This window comes from Heteronotia binoei, chromosome 4 (assembly GCF_032191835.1).
Source record: "Heteronotia binoei isolate CCM8104 ecotype False Entrance Well chromosome 4, APGP_CSIRO_Hbin_v1, whole genome shotgun sequence".
Lineage (NCBI taxonomy): Eukaryota > Metazoa > Chordata > Lepidosauria > Squamata > Gekkonidae > Heteronotia > Heteronotia binoei.
The window spans coordinates 44,726,009-44,753,842 of NC_083226.1; the positions used below are offsets into that span (position 1 = coordinate 44,726,009).

A 27,834-nucleotide genomic window follows, 5' to 3' on the forward strand; every position below is an offset into this window, starting at 1 on the left:
GGAGACGAGAGCGTTAACCGGTGAGTGAGAGGGGCTGCGCGCGCATGTGAGGCAGGAGGAAGGCAGCGAGGGAGGGGCGGGCGAGCGCCGAAGGGTGCTGGTGCTTTCCTTGGGTGTTTGTTAACCGATGTGGAGTGCTGCAGCCGCGGCCGGGGGATCCTCGTTTGGGCGCCTCCCCTAAAGGACCCGGCGAGGAGAGGTGGGAATGGATGGTTCTCTTTAGCTTCCCTTTGGAAGGCAGTTCTGCTCAGAGATACAGGATGACAAGTTAGATTCAGGTTTGGGAGGCCTCGCTAAGTTCCCAGTCCTTATGAGAGCAGTTCACCAGCAAGCAACTCTGTAATATTGTCTGTGTTTAAGGCTCATGTCGCGTTGTAATGTATTTTTGCCATTTCTCCCTCTTTTTTTCTTGGGAACAAATTCAGTTGTTCTTGCAACGTAGACTGGCCCAAGGGTGCCATCAGATTTCCTTTAAGCGTTTGAAGGAGCGAATTGTTGTGTATCTTGTGGCCCCTTTCAAAAGGGGACTTGAATTGGAGTTCAAGAGGCAAACACTGATCGGTATCCCAAATGCACGCACTGACTCTCACCTTAATGTCTGTGTTAAAGAGAGATTGAATTGTGCTCTATATTTTCCTTTCCCCCTCACCCTGCCTTCCTTTGGAATAAACATTGGTGTTTGAACTCGAAACCTTCAGTTATGCCAATGTGCAGATTTCATATTTTACAGGGCAAAAAAGTATTGCATTACAGGCAAATAATACTAAGCTATCAAACCAAATGCTTCACTTTGCTCAGGCAGTAGCATTTGTTTATGGTTGTAATCTGAACTCTGGCTATAGTTTTTAAGCAAACTGACAGCGTTTTTATAACACAGTGCCATTAAAAACATTATAGACACACATGTATATATTTAAAAATGTACCAATGAAGGAGGGAGCAGAAGATATTAGAAAAGAACAGGTTGAAGAAAATCTTGAACTCAGCAATAACAAAATGAGAAACAACTCTCAGAAGTATAGAAGCCTCTCAGAAGTAGAGAAGAAAAAAGGCCCTGCTTATTCATGAGATTGATGCTAGGCAATTTAGGACTGCTTTTCATATTAGAGGAGGCCTACATAGAAAGTGCTATAAGTGTTGGTTATATAGGAGTACTTTGCATGTGAATACATAATAGTAAAAGGGCTTTAGGAATTGTTCTTCTAACTGTCACAAGCTGTTCCTTTTTCACTTCAATATCATCTTTTGCCAGTTTTGACTCACAAGTGTGAGGAATTGTCCTGGCTTTGAGAATAATACTGGATTTGGAACCAGTAATTTCAAATAATAGATCTGCCCCCTTAGGAAGGTATTGTAAGCCTTTGCTCTTCAGCTGTCAGATAAAATACTGTACTTACTTCAATGTAGAGATGTAAGACTAAATAAGAGAAAGATTAGGAACCACTTTGCACAGTGCTTTTAAAATGTTGAATGAATAACTAATGTGCCTGCCTTAAACTTGCTTGGACCCATGCTAGCAGTGTAATTCTAGTGACCAGAGCTGTCTAGAATCACAAGTAGACTGAGGGCACTTTCAGTCCTACAACTGAAAAATCACTTGAAAAGATTGGACATGGGGTAAAGGGCATGCAAAGCTGCAATACTCAGGAAACGCTGCCTTCTCAGCCCTTGTGTTTAAACATGAATAATGGAAAATCTCTAAATGTGAGATGGCCAGGGGGAAAACTGTCTTGAAACAAGAAAAATGCATTTTAGAAAGCTGAGAGAATATCTATGTAGGTGGAGTTTGCTTTTTTAAAAAAATCTTATGCCCGTCTCTTTATAATGCCATTTACTTGTTTTCTCCCTCCAGGACACTTGCAGTAAAATGTAGCTGTTACTCACTAAAATCTACCATTGCTTTCTCCCTGCTTGGATATTTCTGGGTCTGTCAGTGTCATGCTCCTTTATTTGCTCTGTAAAAATTTGTGCGAACCCTGTAACTATGTCTATACTTTTGTGAGCGTTTTTATACCACTTTTAGTGCCAGTGCTTCCTCCAAAGAATCACAGGAATGCTAAAAGAAATGTTTCATTTAGAGTTCTGAATCAAATGGCTGTGATGTCCAGTGTTCCTTCAAAAGAGGAAATAACTTTATTTCTTTAGTGTGGCTGTGCACCATAATGATACTGCAGAAGAAAGTAAGGATTATCCATCTTTCTGTATAAGGCCTCATGAAAGCATAGTGGAGCTTTAGATGTGCATTTGCCACATCTCTTATCTGCTGGCTTGTGTAGTATTCCCTATTGTAACTACAAATAACAAAAGAATTCCCAAAGTGTACAAAGTGTTTGTACCCAGGAGTTGTCTTCCAGAGAAAAACACCCAGAGGTGTGTTACTGGAAATGTGCCATTCACTCATGCATTGTTCAACAGAATGTTCTTGAAGCAACTTAACATTTCAATTAAACAATAAAACCTTAAGAAATAAAACAGTAGTTAAAAATATATTGAGGCAGGAAGAAACTTGCTAAACAGTCAGTTAGCAGACAGAAATAAAGACAAATAAGAGCAAACCTTTGATAGTCTAGATATCTTCCAAGCAGATGGGGAAAGGCCAAAAGAAATATTAGTAAGCTGAGTAGTTTGGCCATGAAGTCTGAAAACATGAGCTTGTATTATTACAGTGATCACATCTGTTGTTGCAGTTTATGAAACATAGTGTACTAAATCACTGTTTAAACTAGAATCTTTGATAACTTTTCATATGAGATTTGTATTGCATGTATTTTGTCCTTCTGCATAAATTGCATTATCATTTCCTAGTTCAGTTGGTTTTATCTATCTATCTTTTTCACACTATATACAATATTATATTGTATACAGTTAAAACAGAGGGTGTTAACCTTTAATTCGTTAATGCGCCATTATTATTGTTCCCCCATTTATTTACTAAACATTTACTGCTGCAGAACGCAGCATACAAAAAAAATGGGCTGCTGGCAACAGATAATTTTTCTTCTTTTTAAAAAATACAGCTCTAACGGACTGTAGTTTTTAAAAGCTCAGAAGTGTTGTCCAAAAAGCAAAAGGACTGTGAAGGGTTAATTCTTCACAGATCCAGAGAGCCTTGAGTGAGGGGCTGTTCCAAGAGATCTGATTAATTAGCATCAGCTGAGCAGAGAAAGTCTTGAGAGAATTGCATACTGAGGAGAGAATCAGATTTCTGTCTTGACTGAGTTGATTCTGATTTCATCTCTAGCTGAGAAGAGTCAAGTACTGACAGTTTCGGAATTCAGCCCTGACTGAGAGTAGTTTAAGGTAGGAGAACTGGGGAAAGTTGGTAGGGACAAGTGGGTAGCTAGATGGAGACTCCCATTTGGATCAAAGAAGGGGATAGATCTCTAGAGAGATGAGAATTTCCTTACCCAGTCAAACAGGAAGGTAGTGCTGAAGAGTGCTGAGATTCCTGGTCTAGTATGGTTAGAAAGTGTCTTTAAAGACCTTAAGAGTCAGTTTAAAACTCAAAACACACATTGGTGTTTCAAGAGAAGGGGTTTGGGTACTGGAAGGAGTGTACCAGTCTTCCGGAAACCAAAAGAATTGGAGAATGCTTAAAGATAGTGTATTAAAGTGCTTGGGAAAACACTGAAACAGAAGCCTCTCATCATAAAGATTTTAAGTAATTGTTAATAGTTTAAGAAACTCTCATTAGCCTGAAATATAAGAACTAAAGTCTGTGCATGTACTGCTTTTACTTCAGAGTTATCTATATTGAATTACCTCAGAAATTTTACCCCTGATTTTACCTGACCTTTCCTATGTATTTGAATAAAATATTTTGTTAACTTGGAATATAAAAACTTTTTGAATGCCATTTAAGTCATATATGTTAAAGGGGGCTCCCATTCCTGCTCTCAGGTTCCTGGGCTGAGCAAACAGCCAAAACATTATACTGTCACAGGGTGGGAAAGCCAGAATTCTTCAGGAAAGAAGTAAATGGACAACTAGGGTAGCTGAGTCACAGAAGGGAAAAACTGAGGGAAAATCTTGCCTCGGAGGGAGAGAAGTAGATGGGGCCATAATAACAGCTATACCACTTTTCTTAAAATTATACCCTCTGTATGAAATTAACTGTAAAACACCCACGTAAAAAAAGGCCTTATGGATGGTGGATTGCATAGGGCCCTAAACACCTTATTGGGAGGATAGTCTGCAGTGTTGGAGCTGTGAGTGATTGGACAGCTCAAGTGCAAGGTTTGGCAAAGGAAAAGGATCAGAAGTAGCAAAGAGGCTCATGACACCTTAAACTGAAAACATTAAGAACAGTACTGTAGACTAGGTGATTTAATATAGGTTGATTTATGATGTCTGCATAAGAACCAAGCAAGATTCAAGTCCAGGAGGAGCATCTTAGACCAACAAGTTTTCCAGGATCAAAGCTTTCAAGCATCAAAGCTCCCTTACTAAGTTACCCCTTCATATCTGATGACGGGAGCTTTGAATCTGGAAAGCTTTGATCCTGGAAATCTTGTTGATCTTTAAGGTGCTACTGGACTGTAACCTGTAGACCGGCACAGCTGCCTACCTGAAACAGATCTCAGGCATGTCTTCAATGAGACCCTCGTACCTGATGGCTGTCAGGCAATCCCTTTCTGTTAGACTGAATCCTTGTGTGCTATTTTTTGAAAGGCCTATAGGAGAAATTGAGGCTCTTGAGATTTTATGTTCAAAGTAAAATGAGCACTTTGCTATCAGCATGCTTCATGAGCTCTCAGGAACTACTGCAAGTGGGGAGAAGGGGCTGCCTAGAATTTTGAATCCTCAGTGTTTGTAGGTTATTTCCTAGAGACTGTGTGGCCCCTGTTAGTAATTAGTTTGTATGAGAGGGAAGTGGGCTCCTTCAGTTGCCTGTCTTCAGTGCTGCTGTCCTTGCCAGCCTCACTAAATGCAAATGAGCTGAAATAATGCAAGTCCCCTCTCAGTTTGACATTTTTAGGTTGTGTGCATATATGCGATCAAGAGGTCAAGATCAGTGTTGAGTTGCATACATGGGACTTGTATTTCATTGTGAAATTTACCCACAACGGATTTCTTCCTTTGCTTGCAGCAGAATGGAAATGCTTTGCTTTTAACACAGAGCAGAAGCAAAAGTGAGTGAAAGGGACTTTCAAGGAGGTGTGAAGCGACTGGCAAAAGGTAGAAAAAAATAAAATGAGCAGCATTCTATACATGTGTTAGCATGTATAGTTCTAAGCTGGAAATGGGGTTATTTGAGATATCAGAAATTTTCTTCTCTGTTAGAACTCCTCTTAATTGACCTGATGCTAATGCAGTTGATTTTAGTAGAGGAATAATGTAAATAGTGTGTCATGCAGTTATTTATGTTCAAGAGGAAGTACTAAATTGTTTGTCTCAGTATCATAGGACTTCAAGATCTTTATTTTGCTGTGTTTTTTTTAAAAAAAAAAATATAAGGAGAAAAAAGAGCTGAGCTGATCCAGTAGATTATTAGGAGTGGGGCTCACACGAGAGAGGGGAACCCACTGTGGTTCCTTACTACTTGTGCCTTTCTCTCCCTTGTTCCTCTGCCACTGCATCTTTCTTTTACAACTTTCCTTCCCTGCCATCTTCTGCCTTCCCCACAACTGATGGCTGCACTATTTCCCTCACTCTTCTAGTCTCCTTTTCTCTTCCCCCTCTGTTACTTGTTTATCTGTTCACCCTTCTAGATTTCTTGCCTGGCCATGATATCACTGGCCTTCCAAACTTCTCTAAAGTTGCCTCCCTCTCCTCATGTAGTGGCTGTGGGGGATTTCTGGTCCTCCTGCCTTGCCTGCCCTTCATTCGCTGAGGAAAGCAAGCAGTACCTGAGCTGTCCCTGACAACTGCATCTCGGCATTCCATCAGACTAGTCTTTTTGTCCTCAGTGCTCATGGCACCTTGTTTCCTATTTGGGGTGGGATTTAGCCCCCCACCCCCATTTCCTTTTTTTGTTAAGCTTTCAGATTTTTTTATGAGCTTTGAGTTTTCCTCAGGTCAGCAGGAGCAAACTGTATGTCTCTACATTGCTACAGTCCATGGATTTTAAGGTATCTGCAGATGGGGCCATGTTAAGATTTAGGTAGATCTGTACTTAGTCATATTTGGACAGGTCTTTGATGTTCAAGAGAAGTTTTTTAGGGGAGAAGGAAGCTATGTGGATGGGAGTGAGGATATTATTTCTTTTTTGTAATTTGAATCCTAGCTGAAATATCATAGTGGTCAGTTTTCTCTGCATCTAAATAGAACTTTACAAGAATACACAAAATATTTCATACAAATTAGTGTTGATTTTTAAAGCTCTTTGTAATTGTAATTGGATTGTGTTGATTTTTAAAGCTCTTTGTAATTGTTCCTGTGTAGAATCAGCAGTTCTGTGTGCTCCTAAGTGTCCATGTGCGTAGTTACAAAGCAACTTATTTTGACATTATTTCCTTTTTAAAAATATTTGTAATTTTTTATTAACGTGATTTTCCTGCTATGTTGTGTTAAGCATCTAAAACAAATTGGATAGTATGTAGAAGACTTGGGAGCCCTAAAGAGTATAAATATGAACTACTTGCTCTTAAGATAAGATAAGATATAGCTTTTATTCTGTTTGGTTGCTTGGGACTACTGCTGGGTATTTCAATGTTATCTACACCAGATTTTATACCATGCTATCAATGGGAAAATGTGAACCCTGCAGAGGTAGTGTTCTTTGACCGGAACTTCAGTTTTTATAGTCAGGGTTGCCATATAACCCAAATACTGCACATGTTTAGGCTGTTTTCTAGATAAGTTTAATTAGGATCCCACCCTTATTTATCTTTCCACTCTAATATTGGTGTGTTTAGTTTGACTAAGCTCCATGGGAGTCTGCAGAGAACAATTTCACTTGTAGTGAATACATTCAGAAATTTTACAGACTTTTAACATAAGAGCAAAAGAGAAGCCATGTTGGATCAGGCCAGTGGCCAAAACCCCCAGGTGCCATCAGGAGGTACATCAGTGGACACTAGATGCCCTCACACTGTTGCCCCTCCCAAGCACCAAAAATACAGAGCATCACTGCCCCGGACAGAGCTCCAGCAATATGCTGTGGCTAATAGCCACTAATGGACCTCTGCTCCATATGTTTATCAAATCCCCTCTTGAAACTGGCTATGCTTGCAGCTGCCACCACCTCCTGTGGCAGTGAATTCCATGTGTTAATCACACTTTGGGTGAAGAAGTACTTATCTGTTCTAACCTGACTGCTCACAAATTTAATTGAGTGTCCACAAGTTCTTGTATTGTGAGAAAGGGAGAAACACTTATTTCTCCACCTTCTCTATCCCATGCATAATCTTGCAAACCTCTATCATGTCATCCTTCAGTCGATGTTTCTCCAAGCTAAAGAGCCCCAAGTGTTTAAACCTTTCTTCATAGTGAAAGTGTTCTAACCCTTTAGTCATTCTAGTTGCCCTTTTCTGGATGTTTTCCAATGCTATATCATCTTTTTTGAGGTGTGGTGACCGGAATTGTACACAGTATTCCAAATGAGGCCGCACCATCGATTTATACAGGGGCATTATGATGCTGGCTGATTTGTTTTCAGTTCCCTTCCTAATAATTCCCAGCATAGCGTTGGCCTTTTTTATTGCAGTCACACACTGTCTCGACATTTTCAGTGAGTTATCTACCACGACCCCAAGATCTCTCTCTTGGTCAGTCTCTGCCAGTTCACATCCCATCAGCTTGTATTTATAGCTAGGATTTTTGGCCTCAGTGTGCATTACCTTGCGCTTGGCCATGTTGAACCTCATTTGCCATTTTGACGCCCCACTCACCCAGCCTTAACAGATCCCTTTGGAGTGCCTCACAATGCTCTCTGGTTCTCACCACCCTGAACAATTTAGTGTCATCAGCAAACTTAGTCACTTCACTGCTTACTCCCAACTCCAAATAATTAATGAACAAGTTAAAAAGCATCAGACCAGTACTGAGCCCTGTGGCACCCCACTGCTTACCACCCTGCATGGTGAAAATTGCCCATTTATACTCACTCTCTGTTTCCTATTAATTAGTCAGTTTTTGATCCACAAGAGGACTTGTCCTTTTACCCCATGACTCTTGAGCTTACTTAGGAACCTTTGATGAGGAACTTTAGCAGAAGCTTACTGGAAGTCAAGGAAAACAACATCTATTGGGTCCCCTTTGTCCACATGTTTGTTCACTCCCTCAAAGAACTCTGAGGCAATCCAGTGTCCCTGTGACTACTGTTATATGTAAACCTTATATATATGGTTTTCCGACTGTAAATCTTGTCTATACTTTTCAAACTGCCTTTCTAGGTTTTAAGAAAAAGGCTTTGATGATGTGACTGCTGGGGTCATCATGTCTGCTTTGTGTCCTCCTCCTTCTCCTGCTGTTGCCAAAACTGAGATTGCGTTGAATGGAGAATCACCACTACTTGCTGCTACTTTTGCCTACTGGGATAATATTCTTGGTCCCAGGGTCAGACACATCTGGGCGCCAAAAACAGAACAGCAGCTTCTCAGTGATGGAGAAATAACATTTCTTGCAAACCACACTCTGAATGGTGAAATACTGCGGAATGCAGAGAGCGGTGCAATTGATGTGAAATTTTTTGTTTTGGCCGAGAAAGGAGTCATTATTGTGTCCTTAATTTTTGATGGAAACTGGAATGGGGACAGAAGTACCTATGGACTTTCAATTATACTTCCGCAAAGTGAGCTTAGTTTCTATCTTCCCCTGCACCGAGTGTGTGTTGACAGGTTGACACATATTATCAGAAAAGGAAGGATATGGATGCATAAGGTAGGTTGCGTCTTTATTGCAATGAAGGGAGGTTGAAATATACCCTTTGGGGTTTCTTTTTATTTTCTTATGTCTCTATGAGTCTGTTCATTATATCTTTTTGTTCCTGATATTTCCACTGTGTTTATTTTTGCTTCAGTATTGCATAAAAACATTATAAAACAACATTATAAAAATGTAGAAATGTAATGAGAAGGTTTGGTGCAAGGAAACAGAATGGTGTGAGAAAAGACAGGTTCAAATAATATAGGGATTTTCAAGTAGATAGATCCAAGTGGGCAGCCGTGTTGGTCTGAAGTAGTTGAAGAAAGCAGGAGTCAAGTGGCACCTTTAAGACCAATCAACTTGGTGCAACTTGGTTGGTCTTAAAAGTGCCACTTGACTCCTGCTTTGTCCTGGGATTTTCAAGGTAAGGGTTTTCAAGGTTTACAAAATTTGTTGGCTTCAAAAATCAGGACCATTTTAAATTCTTTTTCACAAATTGCACTGGCTTTCTATTTCTGTGACCAGTTTGAAGTGCTGGTTTTGAACTTCGCTTGGAGCCAGGGTCCTCGAAAAACCATCTGCTTCTGTGTGATCCAGCTCACCAGTCAAAATCTGCCTCTGAACCCTGCATTCAGAGGTGAGGTAGACGGTGACTTTTTCAGTGTTGCCACCTTGCTTCTGGAATGCCCTCCTCCTTGAGACTCTGCTGACATCTACTTACCTTTCATTGGGTTGCCAGGCCAAATCACATCTTTTTATCCAGGCTTTTAATTAGGAGTTTTATTTTAGCAGCTTTTTAAATGCTTTGCTTCTGTTTTATGGATAGTTTTTATCCTGTTAATGTCCAGTGGCTTGTTCTTACGTCATTTTAGTTATAAGCTACCTTGAGTAGGACTCTAAAGGGAGGGCATAGAAATAGCATCGATTAATATATTAGCTGCCTGATCTCTGCTTGGCCTGCTAAACACATGTGATACCTTCCTATAGAAAGCAATCAGAAGTAGATTCAAGTGCCCCACATTGAGCTCTTAACTTTGGAGCTCTGATTTGCTCATCCATGCTGAGAGGAAACCCAGTATTTTAACAACAGTTGCACAATATTCCTAATATTTTTTTAGGAGTATACCTCTGTGTGGAACAACCCACATTTACTTGGAATTGAATTACATTTTATTTGGTGGAAGTCATATGAAAGCCACTTACAGTCTAAATGTGGGTTATCCTTTGGAAGCTACTTTAGAATAAATTCCATTAACCAACCTGCCCTGATGGGACATATGGCCTTTATTTTAAGCTTTTGCTTAGAAACCTATAAACTTTTTCACAAAACTAAGTATTTCTGCTGAAGACATTCCTGATCAAAGAGAGCTGAAAACATCTGTGGTTTTTGCATGTTCAAAGGTGTCACTTTTGCTGTTCTGACATGCATCTGGTAGATTATGCTAGAGTGAGGAAAGCAACCCCTAAAAACTGAATGTATGGGCATGTTTATTCTGAGACCTCAACATTTGTCACAGTGTTTGGAAAGGTGGATATAGTTAAGCAACTGGTTATCATTAAGAATGGGCTTACAAATTTGTTACCCAAGTAGAAAGTGAAATGTGGCACATTTAGCCAATTTGTCTCAGTGGTAAAGGGATTTTAAAAAGTAACAGTTCTACTATTAGAAAGTGATAACAGTGACATAGTATGGTGACTTGCAACTTATTTTCATGCAGCTTCTTGAAAGAAGAGTGTCATGTCATGTTCTTGGATGTGTACAGATGGCTGTGCCAACAACTTTGCATGCCCATTTTGTTGATACAGTGTGCCATAGAATCATACTAAGACTTTTAATAACAGCAGATTTCTTCTAACTGAAGGGAAAGATACGATTTTTGAAGATTGCCCTTCACTCCTACCACAGATCTCCAATTCATCCCTCATGCTTTTGCTGAAGGATCCCTGTCCCCTAGGGTCAGTGTTTTGGGGAGGATCTCAGGTTGTACCAGAAGGAGGCAGGTGTGGACGATTAGTACCACTGATGGAAATGCCTTTTCTTAATAATTGGTTGTTGTGGAATCCAAGCCCACATATATTTCTTAATGAACAAATTTCTGCAGACTTGTCCCATTTCCTGCATGATCCTGTAGCTCACCTACTGTACCTGCATTCATTACACCTTGGCATTGATACTCTGATACTGCACTGAAAGCTGCTATGTGAGAGGTGTTAAACTGTGTTCCTTGGACTAGCACTGTACGGAAAAATATAGCCAAAAAATGTATCCTTAAAAGTCCTAACTCTGTTATTCAAAAGAATGGCTATACTGACAGGGTGTTACTTCTTCCAGACTGCAGCTCCCTTTGCTTTACTTTCTGTCATTTCTTGTGTAGCCTGGCACTCTTAGAAATATATAGGATTTATTGCTTATGATAGTAAATTGGGTGGTGCTGCTATCTACATTCAGTGAAATGAGATGGGAGAATGACTTGCTGGGCTTTTTGCATGTTCTACTACATTAAAAATTTCTACAAGGAAAAAAAGGAGTGTCTTTGTATGGAAAACTAGCACCGCATGGAGTAGGTGGGACTTATTTTTTTCTGTTATTGTATGATTTTTTGACATGAAGTTCTCATACATGGGAAGAGTCATCCACAATGACATACCTGCCTTCCAACTTAAGTCCATTCTACCCCTCATTCTGTTTCCTGTGAATCTCAGGCCTTATTGTATCTGTCTAGGGTTGCCAAGTCCAATTCAAGAAATATCTGGGGACTTTGGGGGTGGAGCCAGGAGACTTTGGGGGTGGAGCCAGGAGACATTAGGGGTGGAGCCAAGATCAAGGCTGTGACAAGCAGAATTGAATTCCAAAGGGAGTTCTGGCCATCACATTTAAAGTGACAGCACACCTTTTCAATTCCTTCCTTCCATAGGAAATAATGAAGGATAGGGGCACCTTCTTTTGGGGCTCATAGAATTGGACCCCCTGGTCCAACCTGCTGTTTTTATACCTTACTTCACATTCAAAATGGCAAAAATAGCTATTAAAATAGTTTCTAGCAATCTTGTGACACTCTATAAAGGAAAAGCTCCTCTACTGTGAATGTGAAACAAGAACTCTGAAGGCACAAAATAGGGCACAGACTATTTTCATATAACTCTTCATTTACATATATGTCAAGCTAAAGTTGCTTATTGCCTATTCTAATGTTAACCCCCCCCCCACCCAAATATTAACCAGCAGCTGGCAGAAAACAAACAGCCCTAATCATGCCAGAAAGAAAACATGTTTCCAAATCTAAAACTTAAAATAGCCCTTGGCCTACTATATACAGAAGGAAATATAGGAAGAGAGGCATAGTTAAATTTTAAAAGGCATTGTAGCTTCCAAACAGATCACTATCGTGTAGCACACAGAAAAAACCATAAGAGCTCTGTGTGTGTGTGTGTGTGTGCTTGCTCTCTTCACATACCCCCATCTAATTTCATCAAGAGACAGGCATCTGTGTTCATGGCTGACAGTCACAGATCCCAGGGACGACTGATTCCGCGCTGAGGTGCCGTGGCGAGGGCGACGACTGCGCCGAGGAAGGCGCGGGGAGCCCGGTGGAGGCGAGGAGGGGAAACTTAGGGAGCGGAGGGCGGCGCAGGGAGAGCCACCGCTGAGGAAGCCAGGGAGGCAGGTCATAGCCCCGGGGACTCTGGAACGTCCTGCGGGCGCCGGAGCCGCCACAGACCGAGGCCAGGCAGCCGCGAGCTGGCCGACCCGCCTTCCCTCAGCCTGCGCCTCAACGGCATGGCGCGCTCTCTCCAACAGAGCCTCAGCCACTGCGCATGCGACAGAAACCCGCTTCACACACGCACGCACACCTCTTCCTCAGAACTTCCTTCTGCAGAGTCAGATTCGTTTCTGAATCTGCAGAAGGCGCCGTTTCCCTCCCCTCCCCCCGCTGCCGTTTTTGGGGGGAGCGGGGGAAGAGACTGGAAAACCTGGCGTCTCCCGCCAGAGCGGGAGGATTGGGACCCCTATATCTGTCTAGCATGAGCACTTTTCACTACTAATATTTGTAAATACACAAAGTTCTTAAATTTTTACTACAATGTTCTCATATAGCACCTTCTAAAACTTCAAATCACTGAAATAACGTGGACTATTTCTTAATTTTTCCAGTTCATTTTTTAATGGACCGCTTTAGCTTTTTAGTGGAAGGACATATCTGAAATACAGTTGCATGGCAGAAAGTTTTTCAAGTAACTGGGATTTGATTTCTACACTTTCTTTGATGCAAGCTGTCTTACATAGAGTTGTTTCACTTAACTGTACAGGCCAACTAGGCTAAGAGAAATGAGTTGGCCCAAGTTGCCATGCGGCTGAGTGAAAATTTGAACTCTGATTGGTTCATGTCCACTTGTCTAGTTACTATGTAATCTTTCCTGTAGATATACTCAGGATTTGGCATAAAAATTGATTTGATTGATGCAGCTCACATGTGCATCTGGGCTCTTTGTAATAAAAATAAAAACAGAAGTGGTGTATTGTGCTTATTAACTGTGCAGTAGACAAATAACAGTATTTTCAAAAGGAGTGATTTTTTTATATATACAGGAAAGGCAGGAACACATACAGAGGGCGATTGTGGAGGGCACAGAGAGAATGGAAGATCAGGTAAGAGTGATTTACTGGATTCATATAGTAAAATACTCAATATAATCCAGCTGAAGCCGGAAGTATAAATTCCCTTGGCTTCTGTGGCAGACATCAGACGGTGCATACTTTTCTCATGTTGAATTTTGCTTTCATGTAGAAGTTGCTACTGTGAATTTTGGGGTATTGTGGAAATATTGCATAAGAGCTGCATGAAAGAAACTTTGAAGAAATTAGTAAAAAACATATTATCTCCCATTGCCCACCCTCCAATTTTGGAGTAAATAGAAGCTTGGTGACTATTTCCTAATCATTACACAGAAGTTACTTAGATGAATTAACAGTTTTGTTTAAAGTGATGGTTTGAAGAGACTGAATGTATAGTCAATATTCTGACCAAGTTTTTTACCAGATCATTAGTAGCAAAAGAACTGCGAGTGCTCAAATGTTGAACTTTATCCAGTAGAAGAGGATTATCTTTAGATGGCACTAGGAAAACTGCAACAAGAACAATTGGAAGGAATGAGCTCACGGAAATGTTTTATTTTAATAAATGGTTAAAGGCACCAATATACTTACTAATTGCATTTAGTCCATTGTAAGCTCATCTAAGTTCTGAACTTGTGCTTTTTCTCAGGTGATTGAAGCCTTTTTAGTAGCTTGGCCTACACATTTAGAAATTCATTTTTCAAATTATGTTCTTGGGTTCGTGTGTTTGTTTGATAACTTGGAATTAATCTGAAAGGTAATCTTTGGCTAATTCATGATTACTTTAGTCATTTCATGTTCTCTCTTTTTTCTACTGCTTGCTCTGATTTTTATTTCATAAAAACATTATTTATTGCACAGGGCCAGAGCATCATTCCAATGCTGACAGGCGAAGTTATTCCTGTAATGGAACTCCTTTCATCTATGAAATCACACAGTGTTCCAGAAGAAATAGATGTAAGTCCTTATGTTAGCTGCATCATGGAAGTCAGTTGTTCTGCCATTCTATTCCTATTTTTCTTTTTTAACTGCCTCTGGTAAAATAAACTATTACAGGATCATAAATTGATATCCTTTTGGCTCTTTGGCAGCAAAAAGGTTCCTAAGCAGACTTTATTTTCAACGTGTGTTTTGAAAACATCTCAGCAGCAGCAGTAATTTTTAAATCGTACTTGATTCAATCACTTGCCTTCTGCATAGAATGCATAAAATGTAGAGACTTGTCAGAAGTGTGGTTTATTGCATATTGGTACAATTAAAATTTTTAAGAGAATCTAAAGAGAGCCAGTTTGGTGTAGTGGTTAAGTGTGTGGACTCTTATCTGGGAGAACCGGGTTTGATTCCCCACTCCCACTTGCACCTTCTGGAATGGCCTTGGATCAGCCATAGGTCTCTCAGGAGTTGTCCTTGAAAGGGCAGCTGCTGTGAGAGCCCACTCAGCCCCACCCACCTCACAGGGTGTCTATTGTAGGGGAGGAAGGTAAAGGAGATTGTGAGCTGCTCTGAGTGGAGGGCGGGCTATAAATCCAATATCTTCTTCTAAAGGTAGAATCTTTGAGATGGTGTGAATGTTTCTTCTGGAGGTAAAGACACCAGCAAGACGCATGATGCACATACATGTATCGAAGTGAATCTAGGGTAGACATAACCATGGACTGCAGCAGGGCATTGATCTCTTCTTCCCTTTCTGGTGCTCTTTATCCACCTTAACCAGGATGTCTGATGTTGGCCATGGTTCATGTCATCCAGGGTGTACTCAATTGAAGGTTTGAAAGCCAGACTTCGAGCTGGTTTCAGAACCCTGGCAAATAAGCTAACCATGATCTAATTAATCAAGGTTAAAGCAGGTGGGGGAATTCTGTATGAAAGACAAAGGAGGGTGCATGTGATTCTGAGGCTGAACCATGGATATATCGGCTCTAAACTATGACTTTGGATATTTCCTTATTTTGCATGATTCTTAGAAATACTTTTGCTAAAGTCTGCTGGGTTTATTGAATCCTAACAAACATATGTTCATATTTGATTAATTCCCCTTCCCTTTTTCATTGCATTCTAGATACGTGACACAGTGCTCAGTGATGATGATATTGGCGACAGCTGTCATGAAGGTTTTCTCCTGAAGTACGATCAGTTTCCTTTACTGTTGCAATTCCAGGTTATGTCATAAAATCTGGCACAACCCATTTAGTGACCATTACCCAGCAATCTACGTGGCTCTGTTCTTGTTTGTTGTCCTTATTGATTGCTGTTGAAGAGCGATGGTGTAATTCTGCAGGGCAAAACCATAGCTGTCATTTTATCTTAGGGTTACAGTTTTGTTCATGGATGTAATTTTGGTCTGGATAATTAGAATGGGTTTTTTTAAAAGCCTAACATCACAAATTAAATTTGTGGTAACTTAATTTCAGATGGTTGAATGAAAAGATCACACCATTGACTCTGAGGCTGTATTAATATTTGTTGGTGCTGTACTCATGTGCACGTACCCTTTCCCCCCTTTTTGTGCACAGGATTCCTGATTTGAAACAAATTCTCATTCGATAAATGAATAAATTGGAAGTTGCTTACTTTCCACAAGCCAGAATACTAAACCATAATCCAGAACCCTGGTTTGTGGAATATAAACAAACTCCTGGTTCACCCAGATGACCATCATGAGATACTGGAGTTTATTTCAAAACAGGTATCTTTAATGCAGGTAGGTAGTTGAGTAAGGCAACAAGCTATTTTCATTCACAAATGAATTAGGAGCTTATGACATCTGAATGCAGCTTGGTTTGATTTTAATAGTGGCTACCTGTGAAACTTGGGGAAAAAATAAAAAGCTGACTCCTTTAACATGATCTGTGTTTTCTTGAGTTTCAGCATGTGAAATTCCTCTGCAGACTTTAATGTTGCTGTATTATGCTTAATTTTCAGAGCCATCAGTTCACACCTGCAAACCTGTGGTTGCTCAGTAGTTGTAGGAAGCAGTGCAGAAAAAGTTAATAAGGTAAATATTTTTTTCTGTGTATTATTAAAATAATATTCCTGATTATTACAGAGATCATAGAAATGGACTGTAGGCATACTCCAGAGTGTATCAATCACAGCAGTCTGGAATTTGGGGTTCCCCTCTCCTGGTTGCTGTTAATTTTGCTAGCGTTATGGTTTTGGGATTTTGTTGTGTTTTGCCCAGTCTTAAGAGTCTTTGTTTGATGCTACATAAAATTCAAAATGGAATAATTCAACTTAGTGTTATAACGAAGGAAGAGATATGGAAAAATAATTCTGTCTAAATGTAAGCATTATTAAAGATACGTTTGCAACTTTGCCACTCCGTCACAATAATCCAAAATGTTTAATGCCATACTGAAAATGTATAACAAAGTGGCAACACAGTGTATTACAGACCAAAATCAACACCACTGTGTATATAAACAATAAAGAATTTATAAACCTGAAGAGCCTTTTCTTCAAAAATACCTTATACACAGATACCTTTTGATGAGTTTGTGCCTTTTGTGAATGTTAGAAGTCTTAGTTTTGACGTCAAAAGATTGAATTTGCAGAATGGCTCAGTGATCAAGCATCTCTGCGCGACGTGACCCATAAAGTCGACAGGCATGCAAGGAGAAGACTGGAGCCTGTGGAGTCATTATTCCAGGGGACTTGGATTTGCTTCAACAATAAGATGCTCTAAAAGAAAGTTTCAACAAGCAACTTCTCTATAGAAATTGTATGGAGCAGTGATGATAAAATTGGTTAGAAATTTGTGTTGTGGAATCCACCCCCTTTGGAAAAATTTTCTGTACTATGTATAAAGTATCTTTGGAAAATAAGAAAAGACTCTTCGGGTTTATAAATTTGTTATTGTTTATATACACAGTGTATATATACAGTGTTACTGAAAATGTATACTGTAATAAAATGTCCATTGATGTTTAATTAAAAAGCAAAAAAGAAAAGAGGACTTGTGAAGCATTAGACGGTACAATCCTACAAACCCTTTCCTGGGAGTAAGCCTCATTGAGGAGACTTCAGTAGGATTCTGAGCAGACTGCTTCGGGCTGCTCCCATATGTACTATCTGCCATAGTAAAATTATTTTATGGGTAACAGTTTGTGATGATGGTATGCCTACGTCTGCTACTAAAAGTTCAGTATCTTGTTTCCATACTGGGGAGGGAGGAATAATTTTGTTGTTGGGGAGTGTTGCCTGATCCACTGTATTTTAGTTTGGGGAAAAATCCCCCCCATAAGTAATAATGTAGCAAATCTAATTAAGAAAGAAAAATTGTATTAATGATAGACTGTCTGCTTGCTTCTCCTACAGTACAGAATGGAGAGCATTCTCACAACTGAATTTTAAAGTCTTAAGATGTTATTGGGGCAGGCTGGAGATTGAACTCCATAGTAGTTATCATGAGCCAATAAGCTACACATAGCACCTATACAGATAGCAGTCAGTGCATTCACTGGAGAAGGAAGTATATTTTCCATATGGCAATATGCAATTTGTATGCTGAGGAAATTAACACAGCTGAACTTGTAGCTAGGAAATAACATCTGGGTGTTTTGTAATAGCCAAAGAACACCTGCATGCTCATTGTGCAATATTGCAATTGTCAATATAACCAGAGTTTGTCTTTGCTCAGTTATCCCACCTATGGCTTTTGCAATGTTTTTGTGCTGCAGATTGTGCGGACTCTGTGCCTCTTTCTTACTTCAGCAGAGCGAAAGTGTTCCAGGCTCTGCAGAAGTGAAACTTCTTTCAAGTATGAGTCAGGACTTTTTGTGCAAGGGTTGCTCAAGGTAAGGTTTTTTTGTTTCCTTGGGCTGAAGTCTGTTGAAAAGTCAGTAACTTTTCTAATCACTGCCAAGCATTGGGAATAAGGCCCATTTGACTGATCATGGTAAAGGGGGAGAACTTTTCTAATTAATGCATAGAAGCATATCAGTTATTTTTTCTGCCAGCATCATGTCTATACCTGTCTTTGTGACTAGATGTTGCAGTTAGTTTTTCTTTAAACTAAAATGCAGATTTCTACTCAGCAGTTTGTTTATTGAGTTCTTTGCGATAACTGACATATTATGGGGGGAAGTCTATTTTTAACACTAGCCTTTGACTATGATGGCTCTAGATGAGTACAAGTTTAAAGGAAATTAACAAGAAAATAATAAAATAAATGTACCATATATACTCGAGTATAAGCCGAGATTTTCTGCCCAAATTTTGGGCAGAAAAACCCCCTCCTCGGCTTATACTCGAGTCACCATTCAGCCGTCAGGTAAAAAGGGAGGGAGAAGCCCCGGCGGAGCGGGATCCTTACCAATTGGCGGCTCGGCCGGCGGCGGCGGCCCCGCTTTTCCCCGCGGCTTCCGCGCCTTCGCCTCCTCTCAGGGACGGCGACGGCATGGCGAAAGGGAAGGCTCGCCGGCCGGCCTGGGGTCGTTGAGGAGGGGAAAAAATAATAATAATAATCCGCTCGCCGGCTTCGCTGAGGGGGGCGGCGGAAGAGGCGCATCCCTCAGCCGCGGAAGGCGAGAGGGCGGCGGAGCGGCTCGTCACGGCAACGCCGCCGCCGGCCCCATTTTGCACGTTGACGCGGCTTTTTTTCTTCCTTCCCCGCCCGGGAAAGGAGGACGGACGAGCCCTGCGGGACACGTGGCCGGCGCCGGCCGTGGGTTCCGCCGCTCGGGGGGGGGGAGAAAGCGGCGGCGCTCCGCCTTCGCCGTGCAAGGGGGGGCTGGCAACAGGAAGCGGCGCATGAACTGCGACGGCTCGCCGAATGCGGGGCGGGCCGGAGGCTTAAAGGGGGCGCGCGCCGGAGAGGGGCGAACCCGGGTTTGGGTCGCCCGCGGGGAAGGGGGATGCGCGCGCAACCCGCGGCGGTTTTGGTTTTTTGCTGCACGTGCGGGCTTCCCTCTCCGTGGGTTTTCTTAAGAAGTTCCCCGCTGGAGTTGTAGGGCTCTTACTCCCAAGTGTGACACGGACTGACAGCACTGTAGCCTGGCTGCTGATGGAAAGGATGGTAAACCTCTGGAGGTGGCCTCGGAGGTGTCTTCAGCCTACACGGAAATGTTCCCACCAGGTCTCAAAATGGAACTTGCCGACCATGTGAATGGACAAGTCCTGGAGCAGATCACTGCAAGGGACAGGGTCATTTATGCCCGCAAGAAGCTTTATAGCGACACTTTCTCCGCTGTAAATTTAGTGACAGTTCCTCTCTCTCTCTCTCTCTCCGCGCTTTAAAAATTATTAAAGTCCAATTCCAAGTCCACATCAGACAACAAACAAGCCATAGCTCTGGCAGAGCTGTCCTTGAAAGGGCAGCTGCTAGGAGAGCTCTCTCAGCCCCACCCACTTCACGGAGAAGGTATAGGACAGGGGTGGCCAGATTTGCTTAATGTAAGAGCCATCTAGAATGAACATCAGATGCTTGAGAGCCACAAGACATGAACGTCAGATGTTTGAGAGCCATAAGAGGGAGGAAGGAAGGAAAACAGAGGGGGGAGGTGGAAAGAAAGCAACGTTAGCTTTAAATGGATTCTCCAAGCGGCTGGCTGACTTGGCTTGGAGAAGTGATTTAAGGAGAAAAAAATGCCTTCTCCAAGCTGGCCAACTTGTGGGGCAGTATATGAAAGGTACCATAGGTTTACCAGTAACTGCTGCGTTTCCCACCCTCGGCTTATACTCGAGTCAATAAGTTTTCCCAGATTTTGGGGTAAAATTAGAAGCCTCGGCTTATATTCGGGTCGGCTTATACTCGAGTATATACGGTAAATGTATTTTAATCCTGATGTCCAGTATTTTAACCTATTTTCTGTTTTTCAACCCATTGTTCTTTTAACCTGTTTTTACATGCCATTAAAGGTTGATTGATTGATTGATTGAATAAAATAAGCAACTGCCAATTTCAGTTACAAAAAAGAGGAAACCATAAGTAGCCATGCTACTTATAAAATAGTGACAACCATAAATGAATTAAAATTACACAAAAGCCATCAAAGAAGGTCTTGAATCATCTTCCAGCTGTTAAAAGAAAAGTCCCTGCAAGAATAGAACAAAAATAGAAAGGATGAAGATGGCTTAAGCTATGCATTTTTTATTGTGCTGGATACATTGCTAATCTTAATACCACTGTGTAGAAAGCAGATCTGGTAGCTGAGTAATTGATCTTTGCTTCTGTTGTTCCAGTATTCAGGCAGTGTAATTTCCTCTTTGTTCTTTTCCTGCAACCAGGAAGAAAGGAAAATGTGTGTTTCCTTCCTCATGTTAGGAACAGCTTACATGGCATATATTCTTATACTGGAGAATGTCATAATATTTGTCATCATATAGGATTTAATAGTCTGATCCTGTCTGACAAAAGCTCAGATTTATGATATGCAGGAAAGGGTAGCAGAAGGGTAAATCAAGTTCTGGTCTTGACCAGTTTGTGCTGGATTCATGAAGCTACCTTATACTGAATTGGGGCATTGGTTTATCAAGGTTAGTATAATCTCTTCTGACTGGCAGTGCTTCTTCAGGGTCTCAGGTGGAGGGCTTTCACATCACCTACTACCTGATTCCTTTAACAGGAAATGTCAGGGATTGAACCTGAGACTTCCTGCACTAAACCATGGCATCTCCCCATGTAACTTTATGGTTAACTTTATAAACTGTTATTGCCAAACAACTTTGGAATGGAAGGAGGCATGTAGCTTATGATAAGGTGAGCAAAATGACAAACCAAATAACAAAGTTGTGTTCCTTTTTTTTCTGACGGATTTCAAAGAAGGGTTAGAATGGGGTTATGGCCAATCTGCTGTTCAGACTGGATTAGGAATGGATGAAATTGCAACTTCATTTTAGATACCCCCAGCGTTCTGGATTGAGAGAAGCTCTCACAATTGTTTCTGCTTCCATTGTAAGGCATGCCCCAGACTGTAGCAATCACAGCTTTCAAATGAAAATCCCAATTATAAATGTATTTACTTGGAGGTAAGTTTTGTTTACATCAGTAAATCAAGAGCCTGCAGTCAGTATTTAGCAAACCTACCATTGATGACTTTGGAGCCTAAGATCTGTGGAAATACAGTGTTTTCTTCAGCTTGACTATAGGAGGGTCCCGCTAGTCCATCTCTGCTTGCCGCCTTGGAAGCTTACTTTTGAGGGAAAGGCGGGGTTACATTCCTTTAAATTCTCAAGACTTTTAATCTTGCCCATACTGTGAACCCCCACTCTGACCACTTGGCATTGTTTAGTTAAATTATCATGTCTATTGATTTCAATTGAACATTATGATGAATTTAATGGTTCTTAATTCCTGTAACTTTTTTTTAGTAACCAGGAGATTGATTTTTTTCTCCCAATGGGACAGGATGTGACTGGAAGTTTTGTGCTGCCTTTCCGACAAGTGATGTATGCTCCATATCCTGCCACTCATATTGATGTAGATGTCAACACAGTGAAGCAGATGCCCCCGTGCCATGAACATATCTATAATCAGCGGCGATACATGCGATCAGAGCTAACAGCATTTTGGAGAGCCACTTCAGATGAGGAGATGGCTCAGGATACCATTATCCATACAGATGAAAGCTTCACTCCTGATCTGTATGTATTCCATAAGAACTTAACAATGGTCCATCTAGTCCAGCACCCCGTCTCACACAATGCCCAACCAGTTCCTCTGAAGGGCCAACAGCAGGGCATAGAGGCTGAGGCATTCCCCTGATGTTGCCTCCTGGCTCTGGGATTCAGAGGCTTAGTGCCAATAGCACCAGCGCCAATATCAATCCTTGCAGGACCCCACTGTTTACTTCCCTCTACTGTGAAAACTGTGCATTGATTCCTACTCTTTATTTTCTGTCAATCCATACAAAAACCCATCTTCTTATCCAATGACTACTAAATTTACTCAGGAATCTTTGGTTAGGTACCTTGTCAAAAGCCTTTTTAACAACAACATATAATGTGTATATAATGTCTACCAGGTCACTGTTATATGCTTGTTAACTTTCTCAGAGAACTCCAAAAGTTGGTGAGCAGGACTTCCCTTTGCAAAAGCCATGCTGATTTCCCCTCAGAAGCAGCTCTGGCTTGACAACAAATAATGCCCTGGGCTCCATTCACACACACACACACACACCACGGCTGCTGCGCTCCCCCCTGCTATAGTTGCTGCCGTGGTCACCACCAGCCTCCTCCTGCCCACCATTGCTGCGCTCCACTCTCCCCGTCGCTGCCATTACCAGTCTCCTCCGGCCCACTGCAGCCATACTTTGCTCTCCCCCGCCATGCTTTGCTTACTCCCTCCCCCCGCGCTTGTTGCCAATGCCTGCACGTTTAACCAAACGCACAGGCATGGGCTGCGATAAGCCAATAGGGCTGTAGTTGCGGCGAGGGGGGGGGGGGAAGACGGCGAGCGGACTACAGTGGCGGTGACGAGCTGGAGGGAGCTGGCGGCAGCGAAGAGGGGCGAGCGGAGCACGATGGTGGGCAGGAGGAGGCTGGTGGTGGCCGCAGCTGGGGGGAGGCAAACTAGCCGGTTGTCTTGGGCACTGGAAGTGGGGGGGAGCCCAATTTGTGCCCCCTGCCTCTCGGCTCCCTAGGCAACCATTTAATTTGCCTAGTGGGCAAGATGGCCCTGCTCAAAGCTTTGTCCCTCTTTATACTTAACCATTCTATTTTTGATTACAGTTTCTACCTATTTGCCTGGAATATATATTAGGCTTCCTGGGCTGTAATTTCCTGGTTCTAGTCTGGATCCTTTTTTAAGAAATAGATGTAACATTTGATACAGCTGCTAAATTTAGGTTACATTTCTGGTTAGTAGATCAATAATTTCACATCTGAGTCCCTTAACAACTCTCAGGTGTGTCTCATCAGGTCCTTGAGACTTACTGTTTTTAAATTTCCCCAGTAGGTTTAGAATTTCACCTCTGGTCACCTCAAATTGGCTCAGTTCTTTAGATGCCTTTCTAATACAAATAAATAATATAAATAGGGCTGTGGCATGGGTAAACACTTTCTACAGCGAACACAGAAGCAAAAAAGTCATTGAGCTTCTCTGCCATCTCTCCATCTTTCTTTAGCAATCCCTTTATTCCTTTGTCATCCAAAGGCCTCACTGCTTCTTTGGCAGGTTTCCTGCTTCGGATTACTTTCAAACTCCGTCATCTCACAAAACAACCTCAGTTAATGATCCCCAGTAATTTAGCAGGTTAGGAATTTAGCCTCCAGCAGTTTAGAAATTTAGCCTTTAGGAATTTAGCCTTCAAAAACCACTCAGCTTTTCAGCAGCTGGGTTCTGTCTCCCAACCTTGCTAGCTCAGTTCTCATAGAGTTCCCATAGAGTTGACAAAGGAATAGCTATGTAGTTTTCATAGAATCAGACCTTCTGTAGCTAACTTAATAGGTTTTCCTTACGTTATGATGATGGCATGTATCAAGGGATAAGCACTTTAGTCCTGGGCCCATCGTGCTGCCTTGTAACCTGGTCATTATCACTGATGATGCCAGACCTCAGGGCTAAGTTTGCCAAGGAATAATGAAAGTTGTCTCCTCATTTTTCCAACACAGTCCAGCACTTGAATGCTGCAAGAGATATATAATTATGTTACCAGCACCAATTTAGCTTGGTGCTATACCAGAAGTGATATATTCAATTATTGAATGTTTTTCCTCTATCTTTATAGGAATGTTTTTCAAGATGTCTTGCACCAAGATACTCTAGTAAAAGCTTTTCTGGATCAGGTAATGGCTGGTCATATCAGTTAATTAAAACTGAAAAGCGATATGTAGTAGCTTTGAAATAGTTTCTTCTGTATAGTGGAATGGTACTCACTTTGCAGCTTATAAAGAAGAGCTCCATTTGTTTCCCTGTCTAGCATGTTTCTAGCATGAAGCTTGCAGCTGTTTAAAGGTGGGAACCACCTGCCAGCCACAAGGCCCCCCAATAAAGGGCCTTGTCCACTTTCCTGTAACATAGGAAAGGTGCCACTTTGATATTCAGAAGAGCCACAGGTAGTATGTCAAAGAGGCACATGTGGCTCCTAAGCCACTGTTTATTAAATTAGTGGACTAATGAAATTAATTTCTTGCTGCTGTGAAAGGGTAAATTGAGGGATGCTGGTGACAACAGGGACAAAACCAGCCAGCCATGCATGCAGCTGAGTGGCTGTTAGGAATTCTGTGTGTGGAGAGAGCTGCTAGGAAGTAGCGTGCAATGCCTCAGAGCACACACCCAATGATCTCCTCTGTAGGCTGGCAACACCAGGCCTTGTTATGATGGCTTTTTGCTAGTATATAAATTAAAGGAGGCTTATGTAGCTGTCCATGCAAGTGATAGTGGGGGATTCAGGAACATACACTGAATCTTTTCCTGCCTATTTGAACAGGTCTTTCATTTAAAACCCTGGTTGTCCCTGAGGAGTGTGTTCCTTGCTCAGTTCCTATTAGTTCTTCACAGAAAAGCCTTAACGCTCATTAAATACATAGAAGATGACACGTAAGTATAAAAGCTAATGGGGAAAATGGGACAAAGTACTTTTAGAGCTGTTTTAAATTAAAGTATTGCATTTTAACTGCAGTCTTTTCCTACTCCTGCCCCAGGCAAAAAGGTAAAAAGCCTTTCAAGTCTCTCCGAAGCTTGAAGATAGATTTGGACTTGACGGCAGAGGGCGATCTTAACATAATAATGGCATTAGCTGAGAAGATCAAGCCTGGTTTACATTCATTTCTCTTTGGCCGACCTTTCTACACTAGCGTGCAGGAACGAGATGTTCTAATGGCATTTTAAAGATGCTTTGTTTCTGTTCTGTATTGCTAAAGCTCCACAGGGCTGTTCAGACACCATAGAGACAGATATGCAGTGTTGCTGTTTGAAGCATATCCTGCTGTTCCCTGCCATTTAATGTGTCATACACTACAGCCCACAGGAGAAAGGGGAACTCGTACTCTAAGAAGTCGAGTCACTTCTATTTAGGTACATATCAAATGCTCCTTTTTGTTTATAGTGAGAGTAGAATGTTATGGTTGCGGTATTTTTTTAATACAATCAACCTGTATAGTTTCTAAGCCACCAAGATAGGTTGTGGTTTATATTTAAACAAGATAATTTTTTTTTAAATTGCTCTTAAGAAATTGCACTGGATTTAATACTTTTTCTTTAGTTTGTGTGGATAGTTAGGCACATTTGTCCGTTCCCCGATTGTGGATTTAAAAAAAAAAAATTCAGATGTGGTTTTAAAGATGTTAAGTTACAGTGTGCTTGACAGCATGAACTGTAGTGTCTTCATGGCCTGCACACATACTCTGAAAGTCACCAGAAACCTGTGATAACATCTAAGCATATAAACCGACATGAAAAATGCAGGTGTGTTCTTACAATAGGGAAAACTGGACCAGATCCTGCAGAATGCTATTTTTAGGCTGGGTCACAAATTACACTATGTCCAAGTGCCAAGTAAGGCTATTCAGTTGCTGATTTATGCTGATTATGTCGGATCATCAGGCATGCTGCAGGATTTAATGACTAGCATAACTTCCAGGCACAAAACAGAAACATGAGGTTTTGTGTTGGAGAGAGCAGTTGCCAAGGCTTTGTCCAATAAACTGTTGAGTAAAATCCAGCTAAATCCTACAGTCATGTGCTCATATTCTTTTTGGAAAAGTTTTAAACAGCCGAACTTGGTGGATTTGAGATCAGTGGGAAGGGCAGTAGTGATACAGTTCTGGTTTGATAAGATGTCTTTCTTCATCTCCAGCATATTTACATCTCTTCTGTTGCTTTTTTCCCATAAGGAGGATGTTGATATTTATTTGCCTATATTTGTATCACTGTTTATATGTTTGTGGTGCAGTGAGCTGGTTTGACAAAACACAGGTTTGCCATCTTACTGAATATCACGCTGCACTTGATGCGATGTTATAGTGCATGCTGCTGTTTTCATCCCCACCCCCCTGGCCAAATACAAATGTCTGCTTCTCTAAGTGCAATACGTTTTGTATTCTTCTGTGGCTTGGAAATTCATTGTGTCAAAAATCTCTGTGCACATTTAGCCAAGGGTTTTTTTGTTATAGCTATGGGGGGGGGGGGTCGCATTTCTATAACTGGAGTTTTTTAAGTTCTGGAAACTCTATTCTGATTCAGTGACTACACTCCATTCATGAGACCGGGTGGGGGAAATTCTATCCTATATCTAGGGAAACTATGTGTTCATATGCCAAACATTCCCATTTTAGTAAGGCAGTTTCTGTTTGGATGATGCTTGGTTTGTATATCAAAGCCCCAAAGATCTCTGGATCTGTCTCAAGAAGCAAAATTACAATGCCAAAATATTGTTCTGTGGGAAGACTGGTGAAGAGAGGGAGTTGCCAAAGCATATAACCTTGTGGGCTTCCTTCCTACCAGCTCAATTTAACTTGGAATTAAAAATGCATCCCAATGTGAGTGACTTAACATTGTTCTGGTGCCCCAATACACCCGCCTCTTGCATAATAAGGCTTAAGCCACACGTAGCTCTAGTGCCAAAGCCAGGAGCCCCAGACAGCTTTTTGCAGTTTTGTGCAACAACTTTAATGCAAGGAATTGATGTATTTTTCTGTTTATCTCATTGATATGCTTGGGAGGAAAGCTGCCAGATACCTGAAATGATTACTTTCTTCTGAATTCTGTTATGATGGTATTGTTTATCTGACACGTTAATGTAAGAAAGCCTATACAACTGTGGAAAGACAGCACATGTAAATTAGCTAATTTTATTGCAAATCATTGTGTACTTAGATTGTTTACACTTGTAATTGTACACTAAGGTTGCACTAGTGTTTGGTATGTGTTTTGGGAATGGCTGGGTGGTGGTTTAAAACAAATGTGGTATCTACTTATCTGTGTATCCAGGGTCTCTGTATATTTTTCATACTTCTAGAATTCTGTATAAGAAGATAACTGAAAAATCAGTGTGCATTATTGCTGACATAATATAATGATAAGATACAAACTCTATATGTTTTATTTTAAAAGTTGCACAATGTGGTATTAAGGGTTGCTAATTATTTTATTGTTACCTGTTAAAGTGGTTTACATGAGTTTAGAGTTCTCTTGAAGAAGTGCTAGAGAAGTTCATATGCAGACTGCATTACAGAAGCATGTGTTTAATAATTTTAGCTTTCCTTGTGGAAAATATGTCATTGGCATTACTAAAAGAAGAAAGAGCTGTTGCCTGAAACACATCATAAAGTCCAGTTTTTACTTTGCAACATCTAAATACCATAAACATACTCCAAATTTTGATGCACTTCTTTTCTGCTTGTGCAATAAATAAACATTAACATTTCTTTATGCGTTGCTTATTTTTATTGCCTGAGGTGAAACTGAACTATTGAAACCAATATTGCAAGAGTATTGAAAAGACTGGCTGCCTATATTCATTCTGTTCTCT

At 41.1% G+C, this 27,834-nt stretch overlaps 1 protein-coding gene across 3 annotated transcripts; it reads left to right on the forward strand.

The window, feature by feature from the left end:
* On the forward strand, positions 1–27,734 carry C9orf72 (C9orf72-SMCR8 complex subunit). 3 transcript variants are annotated; one of them, XM_060237180.1, is made up of 12 exons: positions 20–199; positions 5,093–5,178; positions 8,337–8,823; positions 13,397–13,456; positions 14,285–14,380; positions 15,483–15,547; positions 16,346–16,418; positions 18,103–18,219; positions 21,771–22,006; positions 24,091–24,148; positions 24,793–24,902; positions 25,007–27,734. In XM_060237180.1, the coding sequence occupies exons 3-12, from the start codon at positions 8,380–8,382 to the stop codon at positions 25,191–25,193; spliced, it is 1,446 nt and encodes a 481-aa protein (XP_060093163.1). In that variant the 5' UTR covers positions 20–199; positions 5,093–5,178; positions 8,337–8,379; the 3' UTR covers positions 25,194–27,734. The 3 variants fall into 3 exon arrangements, with proteins under 3 accessions (XP_060093164.1, XP_060093163.1, XP_060093162.1); XM_060237181.1 differs by lacking the exon at positions 5,093–5,178 and having other exon boundaries at positions 1–20; XM_060237179.1 differs by lacking the exon at positions 5,093–5,178 and having other exon boundaries at positions 125–199.
* The last annotated feature ends 100 nt before the right edge of the window (positions 27,735–27,834 follow it).